Source organism: Polypterus senegalus, chromosome 4 (assembly GCF_016835505.1).
Source record: "Polypterus senegalus isolate Bchr_013 chromosome 4, ASM1683550v1, whole genome shotgun sequence".
In the NCBI taxonomy this organism is placed as follows: domain Eukaryota; kingdom Metazoa; phylum Chordata; class Cladistia; order Polypteriformes; family Polypteridae; genus Polypterus; species Polypterus senegalus.
Window position 1 is genome coordinate 234,528,029 of NC_053157.1, and position 27,055 is coordinate 234,555,083.

General features: G+C 42.2%; 2 protein-coding genes across 5 annotated transcripts in view; both read left to right on the forward strand.

Moving 5' to 3' along the window:
* LOC120528151 (gastrula zinc finger protein XlCGF57.1-like) overlaps positions 1-25,535 on the forward strand; it is a 31,209-nt gene extending 5,674 nt beyond the window's left edge. Inside the window, exons 2-5 of one of the 4 annotated variants that reach the window (XM_039752217.1) lie at positions 5,338-5,490; positions 13,272-13,303; positions 21,408-21,949; positions 23,559-25,535. In XM_039752217.1, the coding sequence (XP_039608151.1) occupies positions 21,553-21,949; positions 23,559-24,949 (1,788 nt within the window). In that variant the 5' untranslated portion in view covers positions 5,338-5,490; positions 13,272-13,303; positions 21,408-21,552 and the 3' untranslated portion in view covers positions 24,950-25,535. Of the gene's footprint in view, positions 1-5,337; positions 5,491-11,394; positions 11,706-13,271; positions 13,304-21,407; positions 21,950-23,558 lie in introns of those variants that run through there. The other 3 variants (XM_039752219.1, XM_039752218.1, XM_039752220.1) reach the window with 3 other exon arrangements.
* The window catches only part of LOC120528157 (zinc finger protein OZF-like), a 38,521-nt gene continuing 35,428 nt past the window's right edge, over positions 23,963-27,055 (forward strand). The window contains exon 1 of the mRNA XM_039752229.1: positions 23,963-24,017. The gene's annotated coding sequence lies outside the window, so the exon portion shown is untranslated. The remainder of the gene's footprint in view (positions 24,018-27,055) is intronic.

The window sequence follows — 27,055 nt, forward strand, 5'->3', positions numbered from 1 at the left end:
GGTTGCTTCTCAGCCAAGGCAGTGGGCTCACTAAGAACACAGCCATGAATAAAGAATGGGACCAAAACATCCTCCGAGAGCAACTTCTCCTAATCATCCAAGAACAGTTTGGTGACCAACAATGCCTTGTCCAGCATGATGGAGCACCGGGTCACCAGGCAAAAGTGACAACTAAGTGGCTCAGGAAACAAACCATCACACTTTTGGGGTCCATAGCCAGGAAACTCCCCATTGAGAACTTGTGGTCAATCCTCAAACAAGAAATTCTGACAAACTCCAAGCATTGATTATCAAGAATGGGCAGCTGCCATCAGTCAGGATTTGGCCCAGAAGTTGATTGCCAGCCTGCCAGGGTGAATTGCAGAGATCTTGTAAAAGAAAGAAGGGCCAACACTTGTGCATAAACTTCATGGAATTGTCAATAAAAGCTTTTGAAACTTCTGAAGTGCTTGTCATTCTATACTTCAGTGTACCAGAGAAACATCTGACACAAAGATCTCAAAACACTGAAGCAGAAGACTTGGTGAAAACCAACACTTGGGTCATTCTCAGAACATTTGGCTACAACTGTACAAGCGGCCTGTTTCCACTTCAGCATAAATAAATGTAAATTATGATGCAGTAAAGGCTAATTTCTGTCATGTTAAATTTTGTAATTAAAAAGCACATTAATTCCTTCAGAACTATAATTATGTGAGGTCTTCGGATTTTGTGAGGCGGTGCCACTGTGAAGATCAAAGTCACGTGAATTAAACACATTGTCGAATTGAGGCAAGTATTCAATCGATCAAAGTGGCTCTGTGGCTACGAAGGACAAAGAATTGTGGGAAATTGAGGTACAAAGCCCGGCCATTGACCTACTCTATTTGCATGTTGAGAACTTGAAAATGAAAATGCAAGGTGGAAAGGCGTTTATACTTTTCATTTTTTCAGCTTCATTGCTGCTGAGATGGTAAATGAAATGGCTAATGGGGTTATTTCATTTTAATTTTAATTTCTGCAACATTCTTACTTGTAGACTTTAAAAATAGCGTAGCGACCTCCATGTTGGGGTCGAAAAGAAGGAAAAAAAACAAAAAAAAAACCAGAAGGACAAAGTAGGGCAGGGGTCACCAAGTTCGGTCCTGGAGGACCACCGTGGCTGCAGGTTTTCATGCTAACCCTTTTTTTAATGAGTGCCCTGTTTGTGCTGCTAATTAACATCTTGTGAATTCATTTTAATTGAATTGCTTTCTTAAGATTTGTTTCCCTGAATGTCTCCATCATTCCTCTGAGTTGCTTCATTTCTTTCCTTTAAATGGCATCCAAACAGAAATGAAATGTGAAGTGAGGGAGGCAACAGAAGACCAACTAAGTCAGGGCCTCAAACTCCAACCAATTTCACTCCAACCAGCTGCTTAATGAGATGCCAATTCTTGTCGTTAATTAAACCTGTTTTTTTAATTTCGTGGCTTTATTGCCAGACATTTCCGATTTCCTCTTTTCTATGAGCACCGTTAAAAATGTTTTGATGACCTGAGCAGATTGACATTCCTGACACTTTCACCTTTCTTTATTTTCAGAAATTGTATGATGGACACCAGTTGTTTTGGCTCATTTTGTATCTCATTATTGTTTGAAACAATTAAGGGGTCTGAGTCTTCAAGAACAAGTCAATTAAAATGAGTGTAATTAGCAGAAAAAAAAAACAGGTCACTCATTAAGAAAAGGGTTAGAATAAAATCTTGCAGCCACTGCGGTCAGTTGGCAACCCATGAAGTAGGGATCACAGAACTACAGAAGTTTACTCGGGCCACAGAGAAGAAAAAAATAAAATACGGACACAGAAAAAAAAAGTGTATGTTGAGAATAAAGTCGACATGTTGACTTTATTCTCGACATTCTCACCATTTATGTTGAGATTAAAGTTGACATTTCCACTTTAAACCCTTGTTTTTTCTCTCTCTAGTTTAACTGTGCCATGTCGTAAACTTCATTTCAAAATCAATGTTTAATTTATTAGATTTTCTCAAACCCCGTCATAAGTTAATGTAGCCCATTAAATGCTTTGTGTTCAGTGTTCCCTGCCCTAGTTGCTAATCACTACTCGCTTCTTAAACCGACTTCCTCTTGCACTGAGTGGAGCCGCAGGCAGCGATAGCCACACAGAATACATTCATTTTACGATATTCCTGCACTTTGAACATGCCAAGATAAATACTTGATACCATTTTCATGATGAAATGCATTAACGCATTTATTAAATTTGGGCTGGTTGCACGGTGGCGTGGCATTAGTGCTGCTCCCTTACAGTAATTAGAACAATCTAGACGAGAACAGGCCATTCAGCCCAACACAGCTCGCCAGTCCTATCCACTTGTTTCCTCCAAGAAAACATCAAGTCGAGTTTTGAAAGTCCCTAACGTCTTACTGTCTACCACACTACTTGGTAGCTTATTCCAAGTGTCTATCGTTCTTTGTGTAAAGAAAAACTTCCTAATGTTTGTGCGAAATTTACCCTTAACAAGTTTCCAACTGTGTCCCCGTGTTCTTGATGAACTCATTTTAAAATACAAGTCTCGATCCACTGGACTAATTCCCTTCATAATTTTAAATACTTCAATCATGTCACCTCTTAATCTTCTTTTGCTCAAACTGTAAAGGCTCAGCTCTTTTAATCTTTCCTCATAATTCAACCCCTGTAGCCCTGAATCAGCCCAGTCGCTCTTCTCTGGACCTTTTCTAGTGCTGCTATGTCCTTTTTGTAGCCTGGAGACCAAAACTGCACACAGTACTCCAGATGAGGCCTCACCGGTGCATTATAAAGGTTGAGCAGAACCTCATGTGACTTGTACTCCACAAATCGCGTTATATATCCTAACATTCTGTTAGCCTTCTTAATGGCTTCTGAACACTGTTTGGAAGTTGATAGCTTAGAGTCCACTATGACTCCTAAATCCTTCTCATAAGGTGTACTCTCGATTTTCCGACCGCCCATTGTGTATTCAAACCTAATATTTTTACTTCCTATGTGTAATACTTTACTTTACTGACATTAAATTTCATCTGCCACAAATCTGCCCAAGCCTGTATGCTATCCAAGTCCTTCTGTAATGATATAACGGATATAATGGGGTCCCCAGGGGTACGTTCACCTCTATGGCAGATGTGACGTTGCTCCAAAAAGCTGGGTGTATGAATGGGTATCACATTGGTTAAGCTGTAATATTGTGTAAATGTTGGGTTCGTGATCTGGTGGTTGGAGACACGAACACAGAATACAATGGATCTTCTTCTGAGCGGGCTTTCTTTATTGCATGCATGCTGCCTCAATGTAATGTACCAGACCTCCAGTTCCTATCCTTCCTTTTTTTTTTCCTCCATATAACCAATCACCACATGATAAACGTCTTTGTGAAAGTAAAGCTTGCTATAAACTTTGAAAAAATTTCGTTGAACATGTTGAATTATGCCATCCATTCAGGGTTGCATCCATCCCAGCAAGCATAATGCGTGAGGCAGGAACAATTCCTGAACGGGGCGCCAACTCATCGCAGTGTGAATACGAGCTCACACATACACAAGCAGGGGCAATTTAGCAGAGCAAAACCCCCCAGCCTACATGATTTTGACAGGACACTCAAGCCGCCGAGTAAACCCACCAGAAAAACATGCAAACTCCAGGCAGTTAAAACCCGGGACTACCTTAGTGCGAGGCAACAGTGCAAACTCCACACCACCCTGCCCCTATATTTAACTCTTTCAGGGCTGATGTTGACTTTTGTCAAAAGGAGGAGTTGACGATGGTAATCAACTGTAAACTGTGACAAAACCCACTGTTACGTTTTAGTTGGACTAGAAGGAAAGTTCATTGGTTTGACAGAGATTCCCTGCACTCTTGTGAGTAGCAAGGCAAACACAATGGCAAAAATGGCACTGACATCTGGCGAGAGATCAAAGCAAAATGTGTAAAGCAAAATACTCGGTGGACAATGTTGTTGCCTATTATCTCTGAACTGGACTATGACTTGTTGGACTGAAGTTTTTGATACAAGCGATCAAAGATGAATGTGAGGTTCCAGCTTCAGCTGATCAGTCCCCAGCTAGTTGTGGTACTGACAATGTTCGCCAGGGAGGACTGCCACTTAACAATGATATGAGGTAGAAACTAGATTACAATGCACTGTGACCGCATCCCAGTCACACAAAGACAGCCTGGCAGCAAGCAAGCCGTACATTCTTGGCCAACTGACAGCCACAGTATGCAGCAACAGACATTTAATGTTGATTTCTGAGTGAAACTATTGCTTTTTGGAAAAAAATATTCAGCCCTCAAAGAGTTAATACACGCTTTAATGCATTACATCATGAAAACGATATCAAGTAATTATCTTAGGATTCGACATGTTCAGAGAGCAGGAATGTCATGAAATTAATGAATTCTGTGTGGTGATCTCTGCCTGTGCCTTCTCAGTGCAAGAGGAAGTCAGTTTAAGAAGCGCATTGCGATTAACATGGCTCGTGCTACAAAACTTACGACGGGGTTTGAGAAAAATCTAGCAAATGAAACATTGATTTTAAGGTGGGGTTTATGACGTTCTACTTTAATGACAAAATAAACTACGAGAATAAAGTTAACATGTCGACTCTTTTTTCCTTTTTCACTGTGTCCGTATTTTTTTTTCTTCTCCGTGGCGCTGATATGCTTCTGTACAGAACAGTTTACTGGAACAGTAAAAAGAAGAAAAAAAATACACACACACAGGATTGTAATGGCAAAAATTAATGTCTTTGAATTTGAACTATATACAATTGCCTATAATTCTTTCATTGTTCTGGCCCTGAGATACGCCGTTATCCATCCATTTTCCAATCCGAACACAGGGTCACGGGGGTCTGCTGGAGCCAATCCCAGCCAACACAGGGCGCAAGGCAGGAACCAACCCTCCGCAGGACAGATACGCCGTTAAAAAAAGAAAAAACCCCACAAAACCCGACTTCGTAATGCAACAACACCTTTCTTCCCGACCCCTCTCCTCTCAAGCTCCAACCCTGCTTCCGTTCCCTCTGTTCCGGGTACCGCCCCTCCCCTTTCCACGTCAATCATACCCCCGCTGTCAGTTCTCTGCCCTCCCTGAATCGGACCCAACAGTCACTTCCAAGGGCTTTCAACCTGGCTGGGACGTTACAATATAATCAGAAATGGGCTTTTTTCATTAAGTTTTTGCAGCATTCTTGCACCTAGCCTTTGAAAATGAAATAGAAAATTGGGTTATTTCATTTTAATTTTTGCAGCATTCTTGCACGTCGATGCAAGAGATTGCATTTCATTATAATTTTCATTTTCTTATTTTACAGAAAATACCTCCCATGCTGAAATGACCTCAAAAGGAGGAATTGCAATGTAAATGACGCTCCCACAATTTCTGCAGGTCCAAGAGTGCAAAGCGAAACAGCAGGAGCAGATGTGACAAGTCTTTGCAGCACCGGTTGTCGCTACTGCAGTCTGAGGTACAATGTCGACATGAGGAAAAGCTTACTGAGGCTCCGGAAGGACAACACTCCGTGTCAGTAACAGTGGCGTAGCTCGAGTTCGTGCCGCTCCTCGGGGGGGGCGGTGCTTCAATTTGCCGCCCTACAACATATCTGAATAAATCGAAAATTAAAATGACGTATAGAGAAAAGTTAAAATACATTTTCCATAGATTTATTAATATATAGAGAAAGAGCAATAATTGTTCACGTATAAATGTTTACAAGCATCAGCTAGACAAGAATATAGTATAGACGCACTGATAAGCCGTGTTCTAATTATTAGTTTATTACTGTAGAGTCCCAGCCAGGTTGAAGTTCTTTTTGGAGTGACTGCTGGGTCCAATTGAGGGAGGGCGGAGGACTGATTGATTGCGGTAAGGGGGCCGGTACCCGGGACGGGAAGAGGGTCGAGAGGTTCGTTGGAGAAGGTAGATGGTTGTGTTGTGGGGTTACGAAGTCGGCGTTTTTCTTTTTCTGTTTTTGCTTTTCTTTAACGGCTTCTCTCAGGACCGCAAATATGGATGGATAGATAGATAGATAGATAGATACTTTATTAATCCCAAGGGGAAATTCACATAATTCACATATGAGAGAAATATAGGAGATTGTAGTTCAAAGTCAAAGACGTTCTTTTTTTGTTTTCCTTCTTTTTTGTTCAAGTAAACTGTTTTGTGAGCTTTACTTCGTCCGTCTGTTTTTTTCTTCTTTTTCGAACCTGACGCGGAGGTCGCTACAATATAATTACGCTGCGAAAACGAGACCCAGATAGGGTACAAGTGATAGCTGGGGATGTTTACTGCGCAGAGCAAGAACGCATTCGGAATGATAACGAAACAAAATTATAAATTATCTTCCTAAAAATGTATTATTGGTGTAATGTTTATGATTATTTTTGTTATCGCCTCATAAATTTCAACTGTCGTGTCTGATGCTGCCACAGAAGGACATTCTCAAAATTATTTTTCGAAGCATTTGTGGATACAAATCAGAGAATTTTACTTTTTTTCATTCATGAGTGATATTTTTCTGAACCCTGCACACACGAATTGTACTGAGCCTTTTGGCCAATAATACCGCCCCCAAAAATGTGCCGCCTCGGAAGGACCGCCCCCTCCGCCCGCCTCTAGCTAAGCCACTGGTCAGTAAGTCCGAGCCCATCCACCACCGAAGGTGTTGACCCCAAACCAATTAATGCAGCTGCAGACTTGACAAGTTGGGTAGAAGACCTAAAGCTTTTTTTCTCTACAAGGAGGAGGATGCCATTGAATTATTTCATGCTTTGGTTTCTTCCAGCTTTCAGGGTATTTTATGGGTTAGTTAATTTGTTGTAACTGTTCCAGCTCAACATATAGAACTACAAACTAAAAAGTGGCCTAACCTCCAAGTGGAGCCTCAGGGTTTCCTGTCCATGTGCTCTGAGAGAATAAGGCCCTGCCTTCTATTTCTAACCTCAAGCTTCTCTGAAGTATCATCTCCAAGCTGGCCCGGCCCCCACACCCTCCCAAAAAAAAAAAGGAAAAGCCTGGCCAACATCCATTTTAGCCCCACAGTCAGCACAAGATAAGACAGCTTGTATAAAAGACAAAGTGTTCAGCTCGATGGTGTAATTCATCACTATCGTCTATGAAAGCAGCTGGCCGACAGCTCGAGAGAGTGTCCTGTAAGACTGCCTTCACAGTGCCACCTTACCAGGCTTTCTCTGGCCATCAAAGGAATTCAACTAATGCACATTCCCCCTCCATGTATTTCTTTTCCCTGTCTTCCCTCTCTATCCGGCTACTTTTCCAAATTTCCACCAGCTTGTTCAAAATGCAAACCTATTAAAGACTCAACAGCAGAGATCTGAAACTTCAGGGTGGACTTTAAAGACCCAGAGGTTACCATGGCCTTCACATCTCTCACCTCATAGCCTGGGAAGGAGAGGCAGATAGCCAGGATGTCCCTCCATATTGGGATCTGCACCAAACTGTAGGTTTATGTTCACCTGTTTGATTTCTTTCTATTTTTTTTCTTCTGCTCTCTTTATGATCTTTCTATTTTAATTCCAGATAATCATTTCCTTTAGTGCCCGGTATCATCTCCTTGTCTTTCTCTGTGCTGTCTGTTAATTCTGTCATTGAGTGTTCAGATGATTCCCCTCACCGGTTTCTTGCCCTCTGGTGTTGATATTGGCTGAAGAAGAGCCAGCGCTGAGGGCTGTAAAGATCTTTGTCTGCCCCCTGCACTTCATGGGGTCTCTGCTGTCCATTTAAACTCATGCTTTGTGGTTTGGGTTGTGGGGGTCTTCAGGGTGCTGTTAGTTTCTCTAAAATGTGGATATTTTCCTTTGTTTTCAAGTTTTGGTTTTAAATTTTAGATGTTAGTCTGTGCTATTTCGAGTTAATATTTAAATGTTATTTATCAGCCACTGCACTCATGTCCCAATCCAGGTGGTTCGACTTGTGGTAGGTGCGGCACTGCAGTATTAGCGCATAATCCTGACATCCCACACATGTCTTTTTGATCAGATGACAACCACATCGTCTTCCACCAGTCATAATGTGACAATCACCACCATCAGCTATGTGCTTGTACATCTCTTAACCACAAGATCTTCAATAACTGAGTTGACGCTCTTGACCCCCAACCTTTTTATTCATTCTTTATTTTATTCACAATACACAACACAGTTTAGAGGAGTAGCCTGGTGGCACAGTAGTTAGCTTAACTGCCAAGGATGCATATGTCTGGTGGACTGGTGATGCCTGTGTGGCCTGTTTGTGTGAGCGAGCGCTATGATGGACCCGCATCTCATTCTGTGTTAGTTCATACTTTGTGTCCTGAGACCGAGAGACCCCATTAAAACTAGTCAAATGCCCATTGTCCCCTGTCACCAGACTGTAGCAGACGTGCCAGTTAAACTTTATTGCACAGTTCTGTGAAAATGTGTTAGTAAATGGAGAGTGAATGAGGCATTTGCCTGATTGGCCACACATTTTCACAACAGATGGCAACTCAATTTACCTGAACAAAGTAAAACTCTAAAATAAGCCCACCGTGGGAAACTGAGAGATGCATAGAAACATTGACTTGAATTTTATCTTTACGTTAACCATCTGTTCATCCATCATCAACCTTAGGTAATCTAATTTAGAGCTGCATGGGGTGGTAAAGCTGGAAGTTCATCATCATCATCATCATCATCATCATTCTCAGTTATGCATAATCCACTTTAGGATCACATGAGCTTGGGGCCTATCCTCGTAGCATCAGTTGCCAGTGCTCGGTCTGACCCAATTACTGAGTTGTGTTATATTACTTTATATGAAACTAGCCATCCCCCGCGGCTTCGCCCCTCGTATTAGTGAAACAGGACAGTGAGGAGGGCCCAGCCAATGGCGTCTCAAAAAACAAGGCCCGCTCACGCGTTACTTATTGGTCCGGTGACGTCACAATCGAGGTGCTATGTTTACAAACCGTGCCAGCTGAACTTTCCGTCTAAGATCGTCGTTGAAGTTGTAAAGAAAGTTAATGGCGTTTTAGTTTTTGATATAAAGTTATTGCAGTCGTAAAGGTTATAAGTTCAGAAGACTGCGGTGCAGTGCAAGGTAATATTTTGATGTGTTTTCTTTATTTTAATGGTGAACAACTGCACCGCGTGCCGGGTAACGTCGATAATGCTGCAAATGGAGGTTAGGGCAGGTAACGTCGAGAGTAGGCTTAAGAAAGGAATGTTTAGCTACAGTTGTGTAAAAATGTATATGAACAGTAAACTGCAGGCATGGTGTTTATTTATTTAGGGAACTGAGTTGCAATCCACGAGACGGACGACTGACTAATGAAACAATGGTAGCACTGAAACACATCGTATTAACATTTATTGACTTAATTCCATATTTGCTTGAAAATTTGAACTTGAACTATGTTTTGAGGGGAAAATTTCAAACTGACTGTTTGGAAGCTCACTTTGGAAAATATCGTCAGTTATCTGGTACAAACTATCACATCTCCATACGAGAGATTCAGGAGTCTGAAAAAAAATGTAAACTGATTAGTTTATTGCATGTTGTGTCTGTTTCTAAAGGTCAAGTGTCATTATTAGACTTCATTTCCCAATGTACTGAAACAATTGAGAGTCCAAATGATGACAATGTTGAGGTCCTTAATTCGGATTTGGTTACTGTTATCTCTAAATGTGATGATTTAATGTTCTCTGAGGCACAGTGAAAATCACTTCTATTTGTTGCTGGTTATGTAGGGTTTAAAATGGTTACAGGCGCAGTTCAGTGTGACATGTGCAGAAATGAGCTAGTCATGGAGAAGTCATTGCATTTAGAATTTTCACAGGAATATAATTACCTGCTTGACTCAGACAGGGGTGGTCTGAAATGGCCCTCAGATTTGTTGGTTGAATGTGTTACACAAATGTTTTTGATTCTCCAGTCAATTGTTACTAATGCTGAATAAGAGTCAAATTTTGTATTGTTAAAAAATCAAACATCTGCATTAATCTCACAGTTTAACGAACGCCTGAACAGATGTGGACTGCAAGTTGGTAATTGTGACTTACTGAAGTTGTCCATGTCTACAGTGGCCAACATCTGTTTAAATAATTATTGCAAGCGCACTGCAGTTAAACGCGCTACTTTTAAGGAAAAAGCTAACCCCAAATGTAAACTAGCTACATTGACAAAAAAAAGAGGTAACCAGTAAGCCAGTTCTTTTGATATAACGTTCTGCTTTCGTACAGATTAATATCAGCACATTTGTTAATTTTGCTTATTTTATGATGGTATGAAAAAAATCATCGTTTATCATTAGTCATTCCAAAATGATGGCTGTTTGTATTTTATCTGGTGTTGCTTGTTATTTTTTAGATTTAACTGCATTAACAAAGTGTTAAATGTAGCTTTTCTTGTGATTATTAACGGGTAAATCTGCATTCGTTTTCACGTTACTTCTGTTTAATCCAGGAATATGTGATTTCCTGAGATGCATGTAAATATTAATTCTTCATATGGTGCCAACCACTCGTCGCTGTGATTTTCTAGTTTTTTTTTTCTTACTTTATCTTACTTTCATATCATAGTCATTTTCTTACTTCTTAGGTTAATCCTACAGTGGATATCTACAGTATATAATAGTCGCTGTTAAGTATGTCAAATATGTGATTTAAACGTTATGTGTGATGTTTTATATAAAAATAAATAAAATGCATAACGCAACTGACTTGCCTTTATTTCGCGCATTGCATTAGTTAATTTTACACGCGTTCAACGCGACAGGTTCTCTATATGCGTCTGTTGCTGCTGTAACACCTCGATTGTGACGTCACCACAGGCATGAGCGGGCCTTGTTTTTTGAGACGGCATTGGCCCAGCCCAGCTCTCTACTCCTGACGTCACTCTTCCCCTCGTCTCCTCGGCCCACAGACCCTGTCTCGGATTAGTGTGAATATATCGCTCCTGCAAGCAAACTATGATTCTTAGCGCAATGAGAGAAGTTGCAAAATCAACCGGAATGTTCAAGCAAATTATAGAAAAGAAAGATATAAATCCGTTAAGTAGTTCTCTCGTTCGCTAACTAATCGGAGTTAAGGTTACGCCCCGAGACAGACGCGTGAGTGAGGAAGGCCCCGCCCCCTATGAGTCGCTCTCGGATTTTCACTAATAAATCGGTACCGCAAGCAAACTATGATACTTAGCGCGATGAGAAAGTCACAAAATCAACGGAATGTTCAAGCAAATTCTAGAAAAAAAAACAGATTTAAATCCATTAAGTAGTTATCTCGTGAAAAGCGGACAGACATAGAAACGGGTCTAAAAAACTATAAGACATTTCGCGCTTGGACCACGAAATTTTTAAAACCGTTTCTTAGCGAGCACCTATGGGCCAAGTCCTAAGGTTTCCCGAGATTTCGTGGTGACTCAGTGGTATTATATTGAGAGAAGATAAAATAGGGTTTCAAAATAGAAAAAAAAGACAAAAACCGTTTATAAATAATCCTCCCTCCCGCCCGTAGATGGCAGTACTTACTCGACTGGTATCACTTTTCCCATCGAGTTGCTCTTTGGTGACTCGGTATGATTCTCGTTGTTTGATTGATTCCGCTTGCTGACAGCTCGGAGAAGACAAGATTCCTGAAAGAAAAGCGACCAGAAGAGAAAAGGCAAAAAAAAAAGAAAGATCGGAGAAGAGGAGGAGTAGTGTTGGTAAGAAAGAGAGTATCGAGTGGGGAGGGAATACCGCGGCGCGTTATAGAGGGGAGAACGGTGGAGCAGGACGTGGACGGGAATTTCAGAATAGATGAACACGAACACAGTGTGGGGAATAGAGAGAGAGAGAGGGGAAAAAAAGAGAAAGTCTTGTTAGTCTGCACAAGACCGCGTTGGTGCTGAACGACCGGTTTCTTTCTTCCACATACATCCACCATCCGGCCGAGTGTCCGGGCCGAAGGTAAGTCGCTCGCTTATCCCGTCCGTGCTCGTCATTCAGCCCAAGATCAGTGTGCAGAGGATGTCACAAACATCCAAGACTTCAGGTGTCATAAGAAATTTCTGCGAATTAACGTTTACAATACGAATAGTGCAGCGGAAGAGCTGCGATGGTGACGTGCAGACAGGGCTGGATTAATGGAGTGTCTTAAACGGGGCCTTCTAAGTGCTCAAAAAATCAGTGCTTGTCGCTAGCCGATCTGCGTGCGTACCCGATTTGCGCGCACAGGCGTATTGAAAGCCTACATGCCGTAAAGTGTTCACGCATGCGTTAAACAGATTGGGCAGCACATGCGCCGCAGATCGGGTAGCGACAGTGCTCTCAGCTGAAAGACACAATAAAGACGCCTTTAACTTGCAGTCTGACCCAATGGAGCTCAAAGCAGCGGCGGCGCCTGGAGACGCTTGACGTGGCTGTGACGTCAGGCAGGGCTTCAGTGGCGCCTATCACTTGAACGGATTTATTCTTCTATTTTGTACACACGGCGCTGTTACGTTCATTGTCGACATTAAGGCCTTCGTTTACTCTCCCGACCAGAGCCAGTTCTCGGATTTTTTTGCTGCCCTAGGCGAAGTTGTAAATGGTGTCCCGCCAACACCTTTGCTTTGTTAGGGATCACCCCTGCCAGACCTGTACATTGAGACTTGGAGATAGCGAATTATTTAGGACCTCGATTTCACCATTTGAGAATGTTGAGTTACAGCAACATCTGTTTATGAGACTGTCTCGGAAAAATACGCTCTTGAGGGGTTCCATTTCAGAGAGTAAATAGGAATCGGGCAGTTTTAGTGGTCTTTATTTATTGCTTTGAACTTTTCTCCAAAGAAAATTAAGAAAGACACAGCTAAAACTATGCTTTAATTTCTATAGTTATCTTTTTAAGCCACCAGCTTAACATGTGCCTTTTGATGATGATGACATTCTACATATATATATAAACTAACACATTACCTTAACATATAAATGTTGCTTAACTTTCTTAACATTGCATTTCATTCCAGAAAAAAACGTAAAAAGCATTGCATTTTTTTGCCATGAAAAATTATATTTTTATTAAATGTCAAAGATATAATAGTAGTAATGATGAATGAAAATAATATGAAATGAACAATAATAACACAAATAATAATAACAGTAATAATACTACCACTAATGATGCCAGAACAGTATATTATTTCAAAATTAGTCCTTTGTGTGGTAAATCTTAACGTATGGCCAAAGACACAATCCAACATCACAGTCGGGACAATAATTCTGTGTTTCTTTTTGTTTTTTCTTTCCAGATTTATCAGGTTTTGAACCGCACACTGCACAGGTATGGATTCTGTGTTTTTTTTTTTTTCCTGTTGGAGGCATATAATCAATAAAATTTCAACCAATAAGACGTTCTGGATTGATCCGTGATGTGCTGGGTCGACCGCGTCTGTTGCATGTGCAGCGATGATTTGTTCTACTAGCTGGCGTGTAAAGTTTGCATGAGCTGCGGTTTTGCCAGCTTTTTGTTTGCACTCAACTTGCACTGTTCGACCAGATGACAAAATATCTTTCTGTAATGTTTCTTTTGTTGCCTACACATACCAGGATAGAAAGTCAATTCTTGATCCGCACGATCTCTTCTGCCCGTCGTGCTATTGTAGTCGACCACAGCACAAGGCTTTGTCACCTGCTTGTTGCCTTTTGCCTGTCTTGTGACTGCAGCTGCATTTCTTGTCTTTCCATTTCAGCGCAAGCCCTTTACCCTTTTGCTATGCTACTAGCGCACCTCGCTGTCATTTAGGCCTGCCAAGTGGGTTGGGATGCACCGTTCCATATGTGTCAGTCTTTCAAGATGCCAAATAGCTCTGGCAGGGTATTAAAATTGTCCATGGCTACATGGTAACCTTGATCCAGCTGAGCGTCTTATCAAAGTCTACACTGGTGACATAGCAACGCCATACTGATCGTATTTCAGATCAAACATTGTCCCTTTCCCTATGTACAGAACCAAATTCCAAATGTATCCCATTTTAGATTCACAAAGCTTGTAAAACTTGATGCCAGATCTTGCTCTATTTGATGCAATGTGCTGTATCCATGACAGTCGGCTCTTATACACATTAAGCCACTTTCATCGATGCTGATGTCACGGTCCGGGATGTAAACGCTCTGAAATTTTGCTACAGTGGCCTGGTATATCTCCCAAATTTTCTTCAGTTTGGATGCTGGATGGTTATTCTCATCTGAGCCTTCATTGTTGGTAAAGTGCAGCTGTGGAAGATCAGCCGTGACACAGACAGAAACAGAGTCACAAGTGCAGGCGCACACAAACTTTAATTTCTTTTTTGGCCTTTACACAACATTGTGCACGTTGTTCAGTCCCTTTTCTCTCTTCTCTTTGTCTTTCCTTCTGCCACCTCCATTCCTCTCCTCACTAGCTCTGTCCTCCACCTCCCAACTCCAGCTCCGTGAACGGAGTGAGGCGGCCTCTTTTAAATGACACCCGGAAGTTCTCCAGGTGCTCTTCAGTTAACTTCCAACAGCACTCCAGGGTGTGGTGGAAGTGCTGCATGGGCACCTGGAACCTCTCTAGGTGCACTCTGACCCGGATCCTCTTCATCTCGGAAGTGCTGCCTTCCAGGGCTCCTATAATGTCCAAGCGCCCCCTCTAAACTCCAAGCCGGTGGCCCCGATGCAATCCAGGGGGGGCTGCCCTCTCATGTTCGGGGGGAGGTATTGCTTCTCTCCCGGTCCTTCTGTAATAAAGGTGTCCTGGCCAGTCGAGGGCCCCAGCTGTCCGCCACACTAGATATGTCATTATTAGTGAAAACCTACAGTTGGACATATTTCTCCAAAGAATGGTGATGCTATAACTTTGTTTCTCGGACCAGTACCATTGCTGTTAAGGTTTCACTACAAGTCCTTGCAGTATCAGTAAGCCTGAAAAGGCCCAGATATTGTCAGCAGTTACTGGTTCCCATCACTTTGAATGGGAAAACTCCTTAGGTGTATGGTTATTTGCCTCAACACTGTTCAGCCTAATGATTGGCCTTGATAAGAATTCTATCGATCACGTCATCATCCAGGAATGAATAACGTCACGTAAATGAGTACATCTTGGCTGTCATTGTCCACTTTTAATTCCTGGCTAAACCACAAAATTTTTTTTTTTTTAAGCAGAGGTCACTTTTGGGATTCACCAGAATCACTTTTGGGCTCACAGTCCATTTCAGTTCCACCACTCGAGGAAGGTTCACTTCCTCGTCACTGCTGATGAGAAGCGCCTCGACATTACAGCTTGTATCACCCGGGCAGCTGAGAAACGTTTCCTATGAGACGCCATTGTAACGGAGGGGTTTACTGATCACACTTACAGGTCCTCTGCCCATGTGATGCTCCGATGTGACGCTTACGCAAGACCCGCCTAGAACATTGCCCAAGTAACGCTCGGCACTCATACTGATAGCACTTTTACACCCCTAGTGATTCTTGCTTCTACTGCTTATGCAAGACACATCTGTACAGTTTCCCGAGTGACCCAGTGTTTTTAGAGTAATGCTTGGGGTCTAACGCTAAGGAGGTTAACCTCCACAGTGTTATTTTTCCATGAAAAGTTATTTTGGCTTGAAAAAATGACATACTTATTAAATCTCATCTTTCTACTGTAAAATGTGCAAAACACTAAAAGTACAAAGTCAAGTGTAGAAAATATCAGTGATACATATCATAATAATCTACACATGGAAGTGTGTGTGTCTGTCTGGCCTGGCATTGAGAGGTGGAGTTGGGGTAAGGGCTCCGCCTCCAAGGAAACAGAAAACTCTCTTAGCCGCTAATAACACAAGCAAGGCGAGCACATCTGCAACACGAAACCTCCGAAGGAAGACAAAGTCGCTTAGCCGCTAACATCGGCAAAATGGTGTCCCTTTTACTTTTCCTCCCGCCGCTAATGCACAAGCGATGTGAGCAAGTTAGCAGGATGAAACGTCAGAAGAAAGACAAACTCACTTAGCCATTAATAGCACAAGCGAGGCGAGCACATTAGCAAAACGAAACCTCAGAAGAAAGACAAAGTTGCTCAGCTGCTAATACACAAGTGAGGCGAGCACGTCAGCAACACGAATCCTCCTAGGAGAGAGACACCCAGAGTAGCTCATTTCAATTACCTGACATCTCTACATTTTAATTTTTTTTCTGATGATTTCAATAGTTTCTAGGACCCTGGGCTTTTTACAGCACGGGCTTACCCAACTAGTAATGAATAATAATAATATTAATAAAAATAATGTTAATACCGTATATACTGTCAAAATGTGTTGTTTGTGTGGGATATCTTGAAGCAATGTGTAGGCCCCACGTTGCATTCGGCACAATAGTTGCTCGATTCCTTGCAGATTTTAATTTCAGACCGATAAGCTTTCGAGCGGCACACTGCCCAAGTGCGATTGACACGGCCGTAGCTTTCAGATTCATCAGAATTCCTTTCGATTTCACTGCCCATTTCAGTTCCACGCCCTCGAGACAGATTCACTTTGTCATCACTTCTTGTTTCACTGTGTGAAAATAATCAGCCTTGACACACAGAAAAAAAGGTTTGGGGCAGCCACCCGTATACTCCATCCCTGGCTGCAAAAGGGCAAATACATGGAAAGTTGTGAACGAGTGAGTTGAAAACAGAACTGAATACATGTGGAGGTTGTCTTGGTTTTATAGTAGGTCGGAGGAAGTGATGTCATCTGGGGGGGGCGGAACTGAAAGTGAGGCTCTTGTGGCCCGAACCGGAAGTGATGTTCTTGTGGGCGGAACTAGAAACGACATCATGGATCTGGGGTTTTGGGGGTAGGGGGGGACAGAAGTGACATCTTCAGAGTCAGGCAGAATTTCCCGTTTTTAATCTGCAAGAATATCAGAGGAAAGATTTATGTACCCCGCCACCCCCTGGCCTGGGGTGGAATTACCTTTGATTGGTCCCTCTAGCTGTCTCCTATGCGCACGTGTGTGACAGCTGTCAAGAGCGTGCAACACCTGGGCTGCTGAAAAACGTTTCTTACGCGACGCCATTATGAGGCCCGGAGAAGACGTGTCAACACCGTTGCCTTGGTAACACTCTGGCCTTTTCCCCTGAACAAGACACACCTGTACTGTTTCCCGAGCAATGCTTGAACCCCTTTCGGTTTCGCTGACCATTTCAGTTTCGCTGCCTGAAGACAGAGTCACCTCGTCATTACTGCTGATGAGAAGCGTTTCTTATGAGACACCATGATGAGGCTAGGAGAAGACACATTTCAAAAACTTAGGCCAGATGCTTACTTAAGACCCGCCTGTACCGTTGCCCCAGCAATGCTCAGCACTGATGCTGATGCCAGTTTTACAGCCCGAGTGATGGTCGGGTCTAACGCTAAGAAGGTTATTGTTAGCCCTGACATCGTTTCATCTGGAGTGTATTAACGAAATTAAACTCTAGTGCAAAATTTATTCCAACTAAATGAAAATAAAACTGAGGTCATTATCTTTGCCCCTCTTTTTTTCTGCTAATGATATTGCCACTTATTTAGTCTCGCTGAGGGCAAAAATTTGTAATAGATGTCAGGAACCTGGGTATCATCTTTGATTCCTCTCTAAGCTTTGACAGACTAATCTCCATGGTAGTAAAGTCCAGCTTTGGCCAACTGAGGAGAATTTCAAAGTTAAAATCCTTCCTTTCACAGAAGGATTTGGCAACAGTGATCCGAGATTTTATTACATCTCTGCAAAATCGTATGTACGATTGCCCAAATCTGGTCTCCTGCGCCTTCAGTTGGTACAGAATACAGCTGCTAGATTTCTGGCCAGCACTAATAGAAGAGAGCATATCTCACCTGTACTGGCCTCCCTCCATTGGCTGCCGGTGAGATTTTGGATTGACTTCAAGGTTTTATTGAGGCACTGAAAGCCTTGCATGGTGTCGCCCCTAAAAATATCTGCAATCTCCTTCATCCCGTCTTGAGAGCGAAAGATTTGAGGTCATCTGCTCAATTACCTCTTGCAGTTTATACATCATGGTTAAAGTTTAGTTCAGTTCTTGCTCCAAGACTTTGGAATGATTTCCTGCGCCATATCAGATCTTCTCCTTTGAATGAGGTTTTTAAGACTCGGTTAAAAACCCACTTTTTCTCCCCCACCTTCTACGGTGGATGAGATCGTCGGGAGGGGGAGGATAGATATTAAATCATTTTAATCAACTTCTTCTTCTTTCAGCTGCTCCCAATAGGAATCACCATAGTGGATCATTTTCTTCCATACCTTTCTGTTCTCGTCATCTTGTTCTGTTACACCCATCACCTGCATGTCCTCTCTAACCACATCCATAAACCTTCTCTTAGGCCTTCCTCTTTTCCTCTTCCCTGGCAGCTCTATCCTTATCATCCTTTTCCCAATATACCCAGCATCTCTCCTCTGCACATGTCCAAACCAACACAATCTCACCTCTCTTACTTTGTCTCCAAACCGTCCAACCTGAGCTGACCCATATATTACGGACAGGATTAGAAATGAGTCCATCCTTGTCACACCCAATGCAAAGCTTAATATCTTTAACTCTGCAATCTCCTTCATCCCCTCTCGAGAACAAGACATTTGAGGTCCTCTTGTCAATTTACCTCTTACAGTTCCTACATTGTGGCTAAAGTTTAAGGTTGACAGGGCTTTTTCAGTTATTGCTCTTAGACTTTGGAATGATCTCCTGCTCCGTATCAGATCTTCTCCTTCGACTGAGGTTTTTAAGACTCTTAAAAACCCAATATTTTTTTCCTTTGCCTTCTACAGTGGATGAGGTAGTTGGGAGCGGAATGATAGATATTACATAGTTTTAATCAACTTCTTCTTCTTCCTCTTTCTGCTGCTCCCATTAAGGGTTCACCATAGCAGATCTTCTTTTTCCATATCTTCCTGTCCTCCATATCTTGCTCTGTCACACCCACCACCTGCATATCCTCTCTCACTACATCCATAATCCTTCTCTTAGGCCTTCCTCTGTTCCCCTTACCTGGCAGCTCTGTCCTTCGCACCCTTCTCCCAATATACCAAGCATCTCTCCTCTGCACATGTCCAAACCAACCCAATCTCACCTTTCTGATTTACCCCCAACCTGACCTGACCCTCTAATGTCCTCATTTCTAATCCTGTCCATCCTCATCACACCCAATGCAAATCTTAGCATCTTTAACTCTGCCACCCCCAGCTCTGTCTCCTGCTTTCTGGTCAGTGTCACCGTCTCCAGCCCATATAACATAGCTGGTCTCACTATCGTCCTGTAGACCTTCACTTTCACTGTTGCTGATATCCGTCTGTCACAAATCACTCCTGACACTTTTCTCCACCTACTCCACCCTGCCTGCACTCTCTTTTTCTCCTCTCTTCCACAATCCCCATTACTCTGTACTGTTCATCCCAAGTATTGAAACTCATCCACCTTCACCAACTCTACTCTCTTCATCCTCACCATTCCACTGACATCCTTCTCATTTACACACATGTATTCTGTCTTGTTCCTACTGACCTTCATTCCTCTCCTCTCTAGGGCACATCTCCGCCTCTCCAGGGTCTCCTCAACCTGCTCCATACTCTCACTACAGATCACAATGTCATCAGTAAACATCATAGTCCACAGGGACTCCTGTCTAATCTCGTCTATCAACCTGTTTATCACCATTGCAAATAAGAAAGGGCTCAGAGCCGATCCCTGATGTAATCCCTGCCTCCATCACTCCTACCGCAGACCTCACCACAGTCACACTTCCCTCGTACATATCCTGTACAACTCTTATGTACTTCTCTGCCACCCCTGACTTCCTCATACAATACCAGAGCTCCTCTCCAGGCACCCTGCTATTTACTTTCTCCACCTCTCCATTGTCTCCTCAACCTGCTTGCTACAGATCACATTGCCATCAGCAAACAGCATAGACCATGGGGACTCCTGTTTAATCTCATCTGTCAATGGTTTTATAAAATTGGTTGTTTTATAGTAGCCTTGCATGTTTCCTTATACTGCACTTTGGTATATAACTTCTGTTGTTTTTAATTATGCTTTATAAATAAATTTGACTAATTGATTAATTGATAAGAAATATCTGTTTCATTAATCTGTTGACACACAAGACTGAAATTTGCTATGCTCTTTAGTTTTTTTTAATGTCTTATTAATTAAGCCAAGTTTCTTTTCTCCTTTGACTGCAGTTTGGTTTGTTATTATGCAAATTATAATGTTAAATAAATAAAACAAAAGGTTAAATGAGAGTGATGGGCGGCGCAGTGGTAGCGCTGCTGCCTTGCAGTATGGGGAGACCTGGGTTCGCTTCCCAGGTCCTCCCTGCGTGGAGTCTGCATGTTCTCCCCGTGTCTGCGTGGATTTCTTTCCACAGTCCAAAGACATGCAGGTTAGGTGGATTGGCGATTCTAAATTGTCCCTAGTGTGTGCTTGGTGTGTGGGTGTGTTTGTGTGTGTCCTGCGGTGGGTTGGCGCCCTGCCCGGGATTGGTTCCTGCCTTGTGTTGGCTGGGATTGGCTCCAGCAGGTTTTAACGGGTTGGAAAATGGATGGATGGATGGATGGAGTGATTCGTTTGTCCCCTCTCTTGCATGAAAACACAAGCTTCATTCCATTCATGAAAGACAGAATTCGTAATATGTCGACAGATTTATATCACTTTTGAACCTGGGTTGGAATGCACCTATTTTTGATTTGTAAGCTTAATGAAATTATATTAATAGGCTTTATCTCGATTCAATATTATAAATATTCAAAATAGCACACCACATTCTCCTCTCTTTACATGTTCTTTATTGATTAATTAATATTTTGTGGGCTGGAAGTAGTCCGCGGACCACCATACTGAATTTTTTTTTTTTTCCGCCTTATACAATTTCTCGGATTTGGAATTTGCAAGTTTTCACATACTCCTTGGGGTCAGCCATTGTACAGCACCCCTGGAGTAATTGCAGGATGAGGGCCTTGCTCAAGGGCCCAGCAGAGTTAGGATCCCCTTTGGCAGTAATGGAGATTCGAACTGGCAACCTTCTGGATACCAGCGCAGATCCTTAACCTCGAAGGAAGTGGCCTGTGAGGCGCCAGTTGATATTTTGTGTTCCGCTTTCCCTAGTGATCTTGCTGCTGTTCACATTTTTCATTTTTTTTTTCATCCCATCATGCTATTTCCCCTCACTTTTGTGTTGTCTGACCTAACGGCAGGTGGACCTTTTCTTCCTATCAAGTAGGTTTTCATTCCAAACCTTCTGAGACGTTCCTAGGTGATCAAGTTGTCTTCAGAGCATCTCCAATCTCACTTTGCTAACTAACTTAAGCTGGTAGTTTTCTGTGTTTGCTATAGACATGAAGTTTACCCTGAACTGTGCTTCTTATTTTCGCTGACTCTGAAATAATTCTGTCCCTTTTTATTTTGACAGATTAGGAGGAGACCCTTTCCCTGTTCTTACAGTCATGTAGTGAGGTGTCAAATGGCATCCAAGCCAGAGCTGTCCCTGTGAGAAAGGAATCTTAGAAGAGAAGACCCCAGACACTTACGGGAAGAGAAGAGTTTTACACAGAGCAATGACTTCGGCCAAAGAAGATGTTGTGGACGAAAAACTGGCACACATTAAACAAGAAGACTGCGAATGTGCAGTTCCAGAGGACTTGTGTGTGAAGGTGGAGGATTGTGAAGAAAGAATTTCACTTTTCAAAGAGGAAGAGTCCACGGGTGAGATTATTGAAGCTAAAGTTGAGAATGTGGAAGATATCTCCGTTAGTCTTAAGCTGCAAAAAAATGAAAGCGGGAACATTTCCAAACAAGAGATTTGTGAAGATTCTCCTTCCAGTTTACAGCCCTGGGTCACGAATACGGGACACCGGAGTTCTACGAAACTGAAATCTGAATTTGAAGAGGATATCAATGAAGGAAACGGGAGGCATGGAGAAGAGAAGCAGTCAGCGAGGAGTGTGGGAAGAAGTAAGAAATGTGATTTACATCCTTGACGTTAACCCCGAGCATGACTTGGGCTCAGGATTTGATGTACAGTGGGATGCAAAAGTTTGGGCAACCTTGTTATTAGTCATTATTTTCCTGTATAAATCGTTGTTTGTTACGATAAAAAATGTCAGTTAAATATATCATATAGGAGAGACACACGGTGATATTTGAGAAGTGAAATGAAGTTTATTGGATTTACAGAAAGCGTGCAATAATTGTTCAAACAAAATCAGGCAGGTGAATAAATTTGGGCACCATTGTCATTTTAATGATTCCCAAACTTTTAGAACTAATTATTGGAACTCCAATTGGCTTGGTATTTGGTCTCTGTGGCTCCAATATGCTGCCATATAATCTGATGTTGTTGTGAAGGTGCAAAAAAACAAAAAACAGATGGTATGAGTGTCATTACGTTGGGGAATATGCGATGCGCGAATATAAAAGCACCACAAATACATTTGTATGTCGCCATTTTGCTTCACCACATCGAACAGTTAATCGAACATCGCAGCGAACACGTCGATCCTGATCCACATAGCGGCTCGCTGTCGCATTTAGATAGCATAGAGAAATGAGTTCATCAAGAACAAGGGGACACAGTTGGAAACTTATTAAGTGTAAATTTCGTGCAAACATTAGGAAGTTTATATATAATTTATATTAAAAATAGCAGCGGCCCTAGCACTGACCCATGTGGAACACCACTCTTAACATCGGCCAGTTCTGATGAGGTTCCTTACACCATCACCCTCTGCTTCCTGTGTCTGAGCCAATTCTGTACCCATCTAAAAACATCACCCTGAACTGCTACTTTTAGTTTGATGCTTAACCTCTCATGTGGCACCTCATCAAATGCTTTCTGAAAGTCCAGATCAATAATCTCATCTGCTCAACTTTGATTGTATCCTTTTGTTGCCTCCTCATAGAATTCCAACATGTTAGTAAAACACGACCTCCCTCTTCTGACCCCATGCTGACTGTTCAGAATAACTCCTGTCCATGTCAGGTGTTGCTCAATCTTATCCTTAATTCCTTCCATTATTATTCCTGTGATGCTTGTTAAGCTTTCTGGCCTATAGTGGCTTGGATCTGCTCTGTCACCCTTTTTGTATAATGGGATGATATTTGCCATTTTCCAGTCCTTCAGAATCTCCCCAGTGCCTTCCTAAAAATATGTGTCAAAGGTTTATATCTGTACTCACTAACCTTCTTAAGAACTCGAGGAAAAATATTATCTGGTCCTGGTGATTTGTTTGATTTCATCTTATTTAATCTGAGCAGCTCTTCTCTCTCTACAATTTCCAAGTCCCTCAGTACCTCCTTAGTAGTCGTGTTTACCTCTGGCAGGTTATCCACTTGCTCACTTGTAAACACCTCAGAAAAATGTGAGTTTCAGGCATCCGCTATTACACTGTCTGTATCTTTTAATTTCCCTTTACTATTCCCGATGCAGTGAGAAGTAGAGTAGAGTAGAAATGAAACTGAGTGTTGAGGCAGCAACACCAACCAGTTTGGCAAATAAAAGTGTTATAATGATTTATATATAAAACAAATGAATAAACTTTTTTTTTTTTTTTAATTACTGCAGATTTCCAGGAGAACTACAATTTATCTACGTCTTCATTTGCTCAGACTTCTCTTCGGAGCAGACTACAACACAAACAGGGCAAGAAGAATAAGAGGAAGCCAACAAGAGGATCAAAGAATTTGGCAGCAGCGGCCACTTTGCAGTGCAGTTCTCCTCAGGCAGGAGTCATTGACACCGATCAGCAACAAATTCATAATACAGACCCAGAGGCGTTACATGAAGATGAGTCAACTCATTCACTTCAAAAACCATCTGCTTGTTCTGAATGTGGCAAACAATTTCTACATCGAAACAGTCTATACAGACATAAAAAAATTCACACTGGAGAAAACCCGCCATGCTGCCCAGAGTGTGGCAAACAATTCCCCAGCAGCATTGCTCTTCAGCAGCACACACGTGTTCATACTGGAGAGAAGCTGTACAGCTGTTCCGAATGTGGTAAAGGATTCTCATTTTTAGGTAGGCTTCATATCCACTCGAGGATTCACAGCGGAGAGAAACCGTATTGCTGTAGTGAATGTGGCAGACGTTTCGTACGACGAAGCGGCCTACGGAGTCACATCAGAATTCACACCGGAGAGAAACCTCACTGTTGTTCAGAATGTGGCAAACGATTCTCTGATGGTAGCGCTCTAAAGAGGCACATGCGAGTGCACACTGGAGAAAAGCCATATGTCTGTTCCGAATGTGGCAAAGGATTTGCTGACAGTGGCAATCTTCAGAAGCACGCTCGGATACATGCTACAGCAAAGCCGTATTGCTGTTCTGAATGCGGCAAACGATTCAGTGATACAAGTGCTCTTCACAGCCACACGAGATGTCACTCTACAGAAAAGAAAACGTATTGCTGTTTAGAATGTGGCAAACAATGTCCTTCTCCTAGCAGTCTCCAAAGACATATGCGAGTTCATAACGGAGAAAGGCCATACTGCTGTTCAGAATGTAGTAAAGGGTTCACTGATATTGGTGCTCTTCAGCAGCACATACGAATTCATACTGGAGAGAAGCCATATTGCTGTTCTGAGTGTGGCAAACGCTTCTCAGCCAGTAGCTCTCTGCGGCAGCACACACGGACTCATACTGGAGAGAAGCCGTATTGCTGTCCTGAATGTGGTAAAAGATTTTCTGAAAGAAGAAGCCTTAATCACCACTCAGACATTCACGCTAGAGAGAAAAGAATCAGATCTAAGCTAGGTGTGAAAAAACAACCACTGATACTGTGCCGGGGTGCTGAGGTTAACAATTCTGGTCAGACAAAACTTCCAGGAATTCTTCTCTCTGTACCAATTACCATCACTCTGTGCAAACTGCACGATGAGGCGTCATCAGGGACAATTCAGGTGCAGCAGCAAGGCCTTGCTGTAAACTTACAGAAACAAAGTATAGGATAATGCAACAGAAATGGGCTGCCTGCAGTGTGACTGGAAGCCCACTTGGAGAAATTCACACCTCATTGGTGTTCCAAATGCGGGGAAGCGATTCTTACAAAAAGGTGCACTTCTACAGCACGTGAGAATTCAGACTGTGCTCAGAACAGCTCCATGATTTTCCCAATAGCTCAAAAATTATTAATGGAACCTAAGAATATCAGTTCATTAACTGTTTTTCTGTCTTTCTAAACTAACCTGTGTCATTCTGTCTACTCATTATGTAATTTACTAAAGTTTGTGTTTTTGTTTTATCTGTGAACTTGTCACAGCTGTCCTCACTTACACCGAGCAAAGACTTACAATCAAAAATGAACTGAAAACCTTCTTGTCACCCCTAATGAGGTAGCGATTTTCAGAGAGGTTGCCTTTTGTACCCATAAAAGACTTCATGCTGGTAAGAAACCTTATAGCTGTGCAGAATGTGGCAAACTTTTGTCAAACAACATCGAGATTAACAGCCATGTGATGCAGGACGGGTCAAATTAAAATAAATCTATACTAATAAAAGGCAAAGCCCTCACTCACTCACTCACTCACTCACTGACTGATCACTAATTCTCCAACTTCCTGTGTAGGTAGAAGGCTGAAATTTGGCAGGCTCATTCCTTACAGCTTACTTACAAAAGTTGGGCAGGTTTCATTTCGAAATTCTACGCGTAACGGTCAGAACCTATTTTTTTGTCCATATACTATAATAGACTTCTGCTCGATGCCCGTGGGAGGCGGAGTTACGTCCGTCAGCGGCAATCCAATAGAAACACTGCCGCTAAATATTCACGGGTGAAGGACTGTGCTTATGCAGAGGAAGATGAGATGGTCAGGGTGGTGTTTGGCACAAACTCAGCGAAACTGCGAGAGAAACTTTTAAGTGCCGGGACTTAGCTAACATTCAATACAGCCGTGGACATCACACGACATGGCACCAGCACAGCTGGGAACCTTCGATGCAAGAACACCAAGCAGCTCACGTGAACTGACGCAGTGCACAGACAAAAAGCAACAGTTCCAAAGAGTGCTGAACAAAAACCGAATTACACAATTGAGAAGGCAGAAAAAAAATATGAAGCGTGTGACACATACAAGCATATTCATAAATCCAGCTACTGCAGAAACAAAGCACACGGTGGAAAAAGTCAATGTCCCACTAAAGGAAGCCAGTGTAAAAAAAAACCCGTGCATGCAGTGTGTCAGGTCTCAGATAAAGAGGAAGACGAGCTGTTTATTGATGCAGTAAGAAACGAATCAATGAATGAAACCTGTCATCTTTACAACGATTGACAAACACGGAATGTAACTTGAACACAACACATCCTACAAATACGAACCTGATTGAAAGAAATAATGATAATCAAATCCTTGATGACAGCAACACTCAGTAACACTCACAAAACAAATACTGTATATTGACAATCATGTTACGTTATTTTTAAAATGTTCCCTTTTTCATAACTTCGTTAACACACTACTTCTCCGCTGCGAAGTGTGGATATATACAGTGTATATATATATATATATATATATATATATATACACCCCGATCTACATGTTCTCAAATAGACAAACCACACGCCGTGGCGCAATGGTAGAGATTTCACCTCTATCGCCGACATCTGAGGTTCGATTCCCAACAGGGGGTGCACTGAGTATGTACGTGCGCTTCCCGATTCATTTCACCCTCGCATCCCCTTGGTTTGAGACGTATGAAAAAATATGCGGTTAACCCAGAAAGACAGAACACCAATTGAAGCTTTATGAATAATGGATACAAAGCGCATTCCTAAGACTGATCGGAGGCAAATTTCATTTCAAAAGACTACCTGACGGAAGCCTTGATAAAAGCGTGGTTTTGTGCAAACTGTCCAAATATGAACCTGATTGAAAGAAATTATAATCAAATCCTTGATGACAGCAACACTCATAACGGTCACAAAAACAATTACTGTATATTGACAATCACGTTACGTTATTTTTAAAATGTTTCCTTTTCTTAGCACAAGCACAGCTGAGAAGCTTCGATGCATGTACTCCATAACGCGTTTAAAAAAAATAACGCATTTAATCACACTT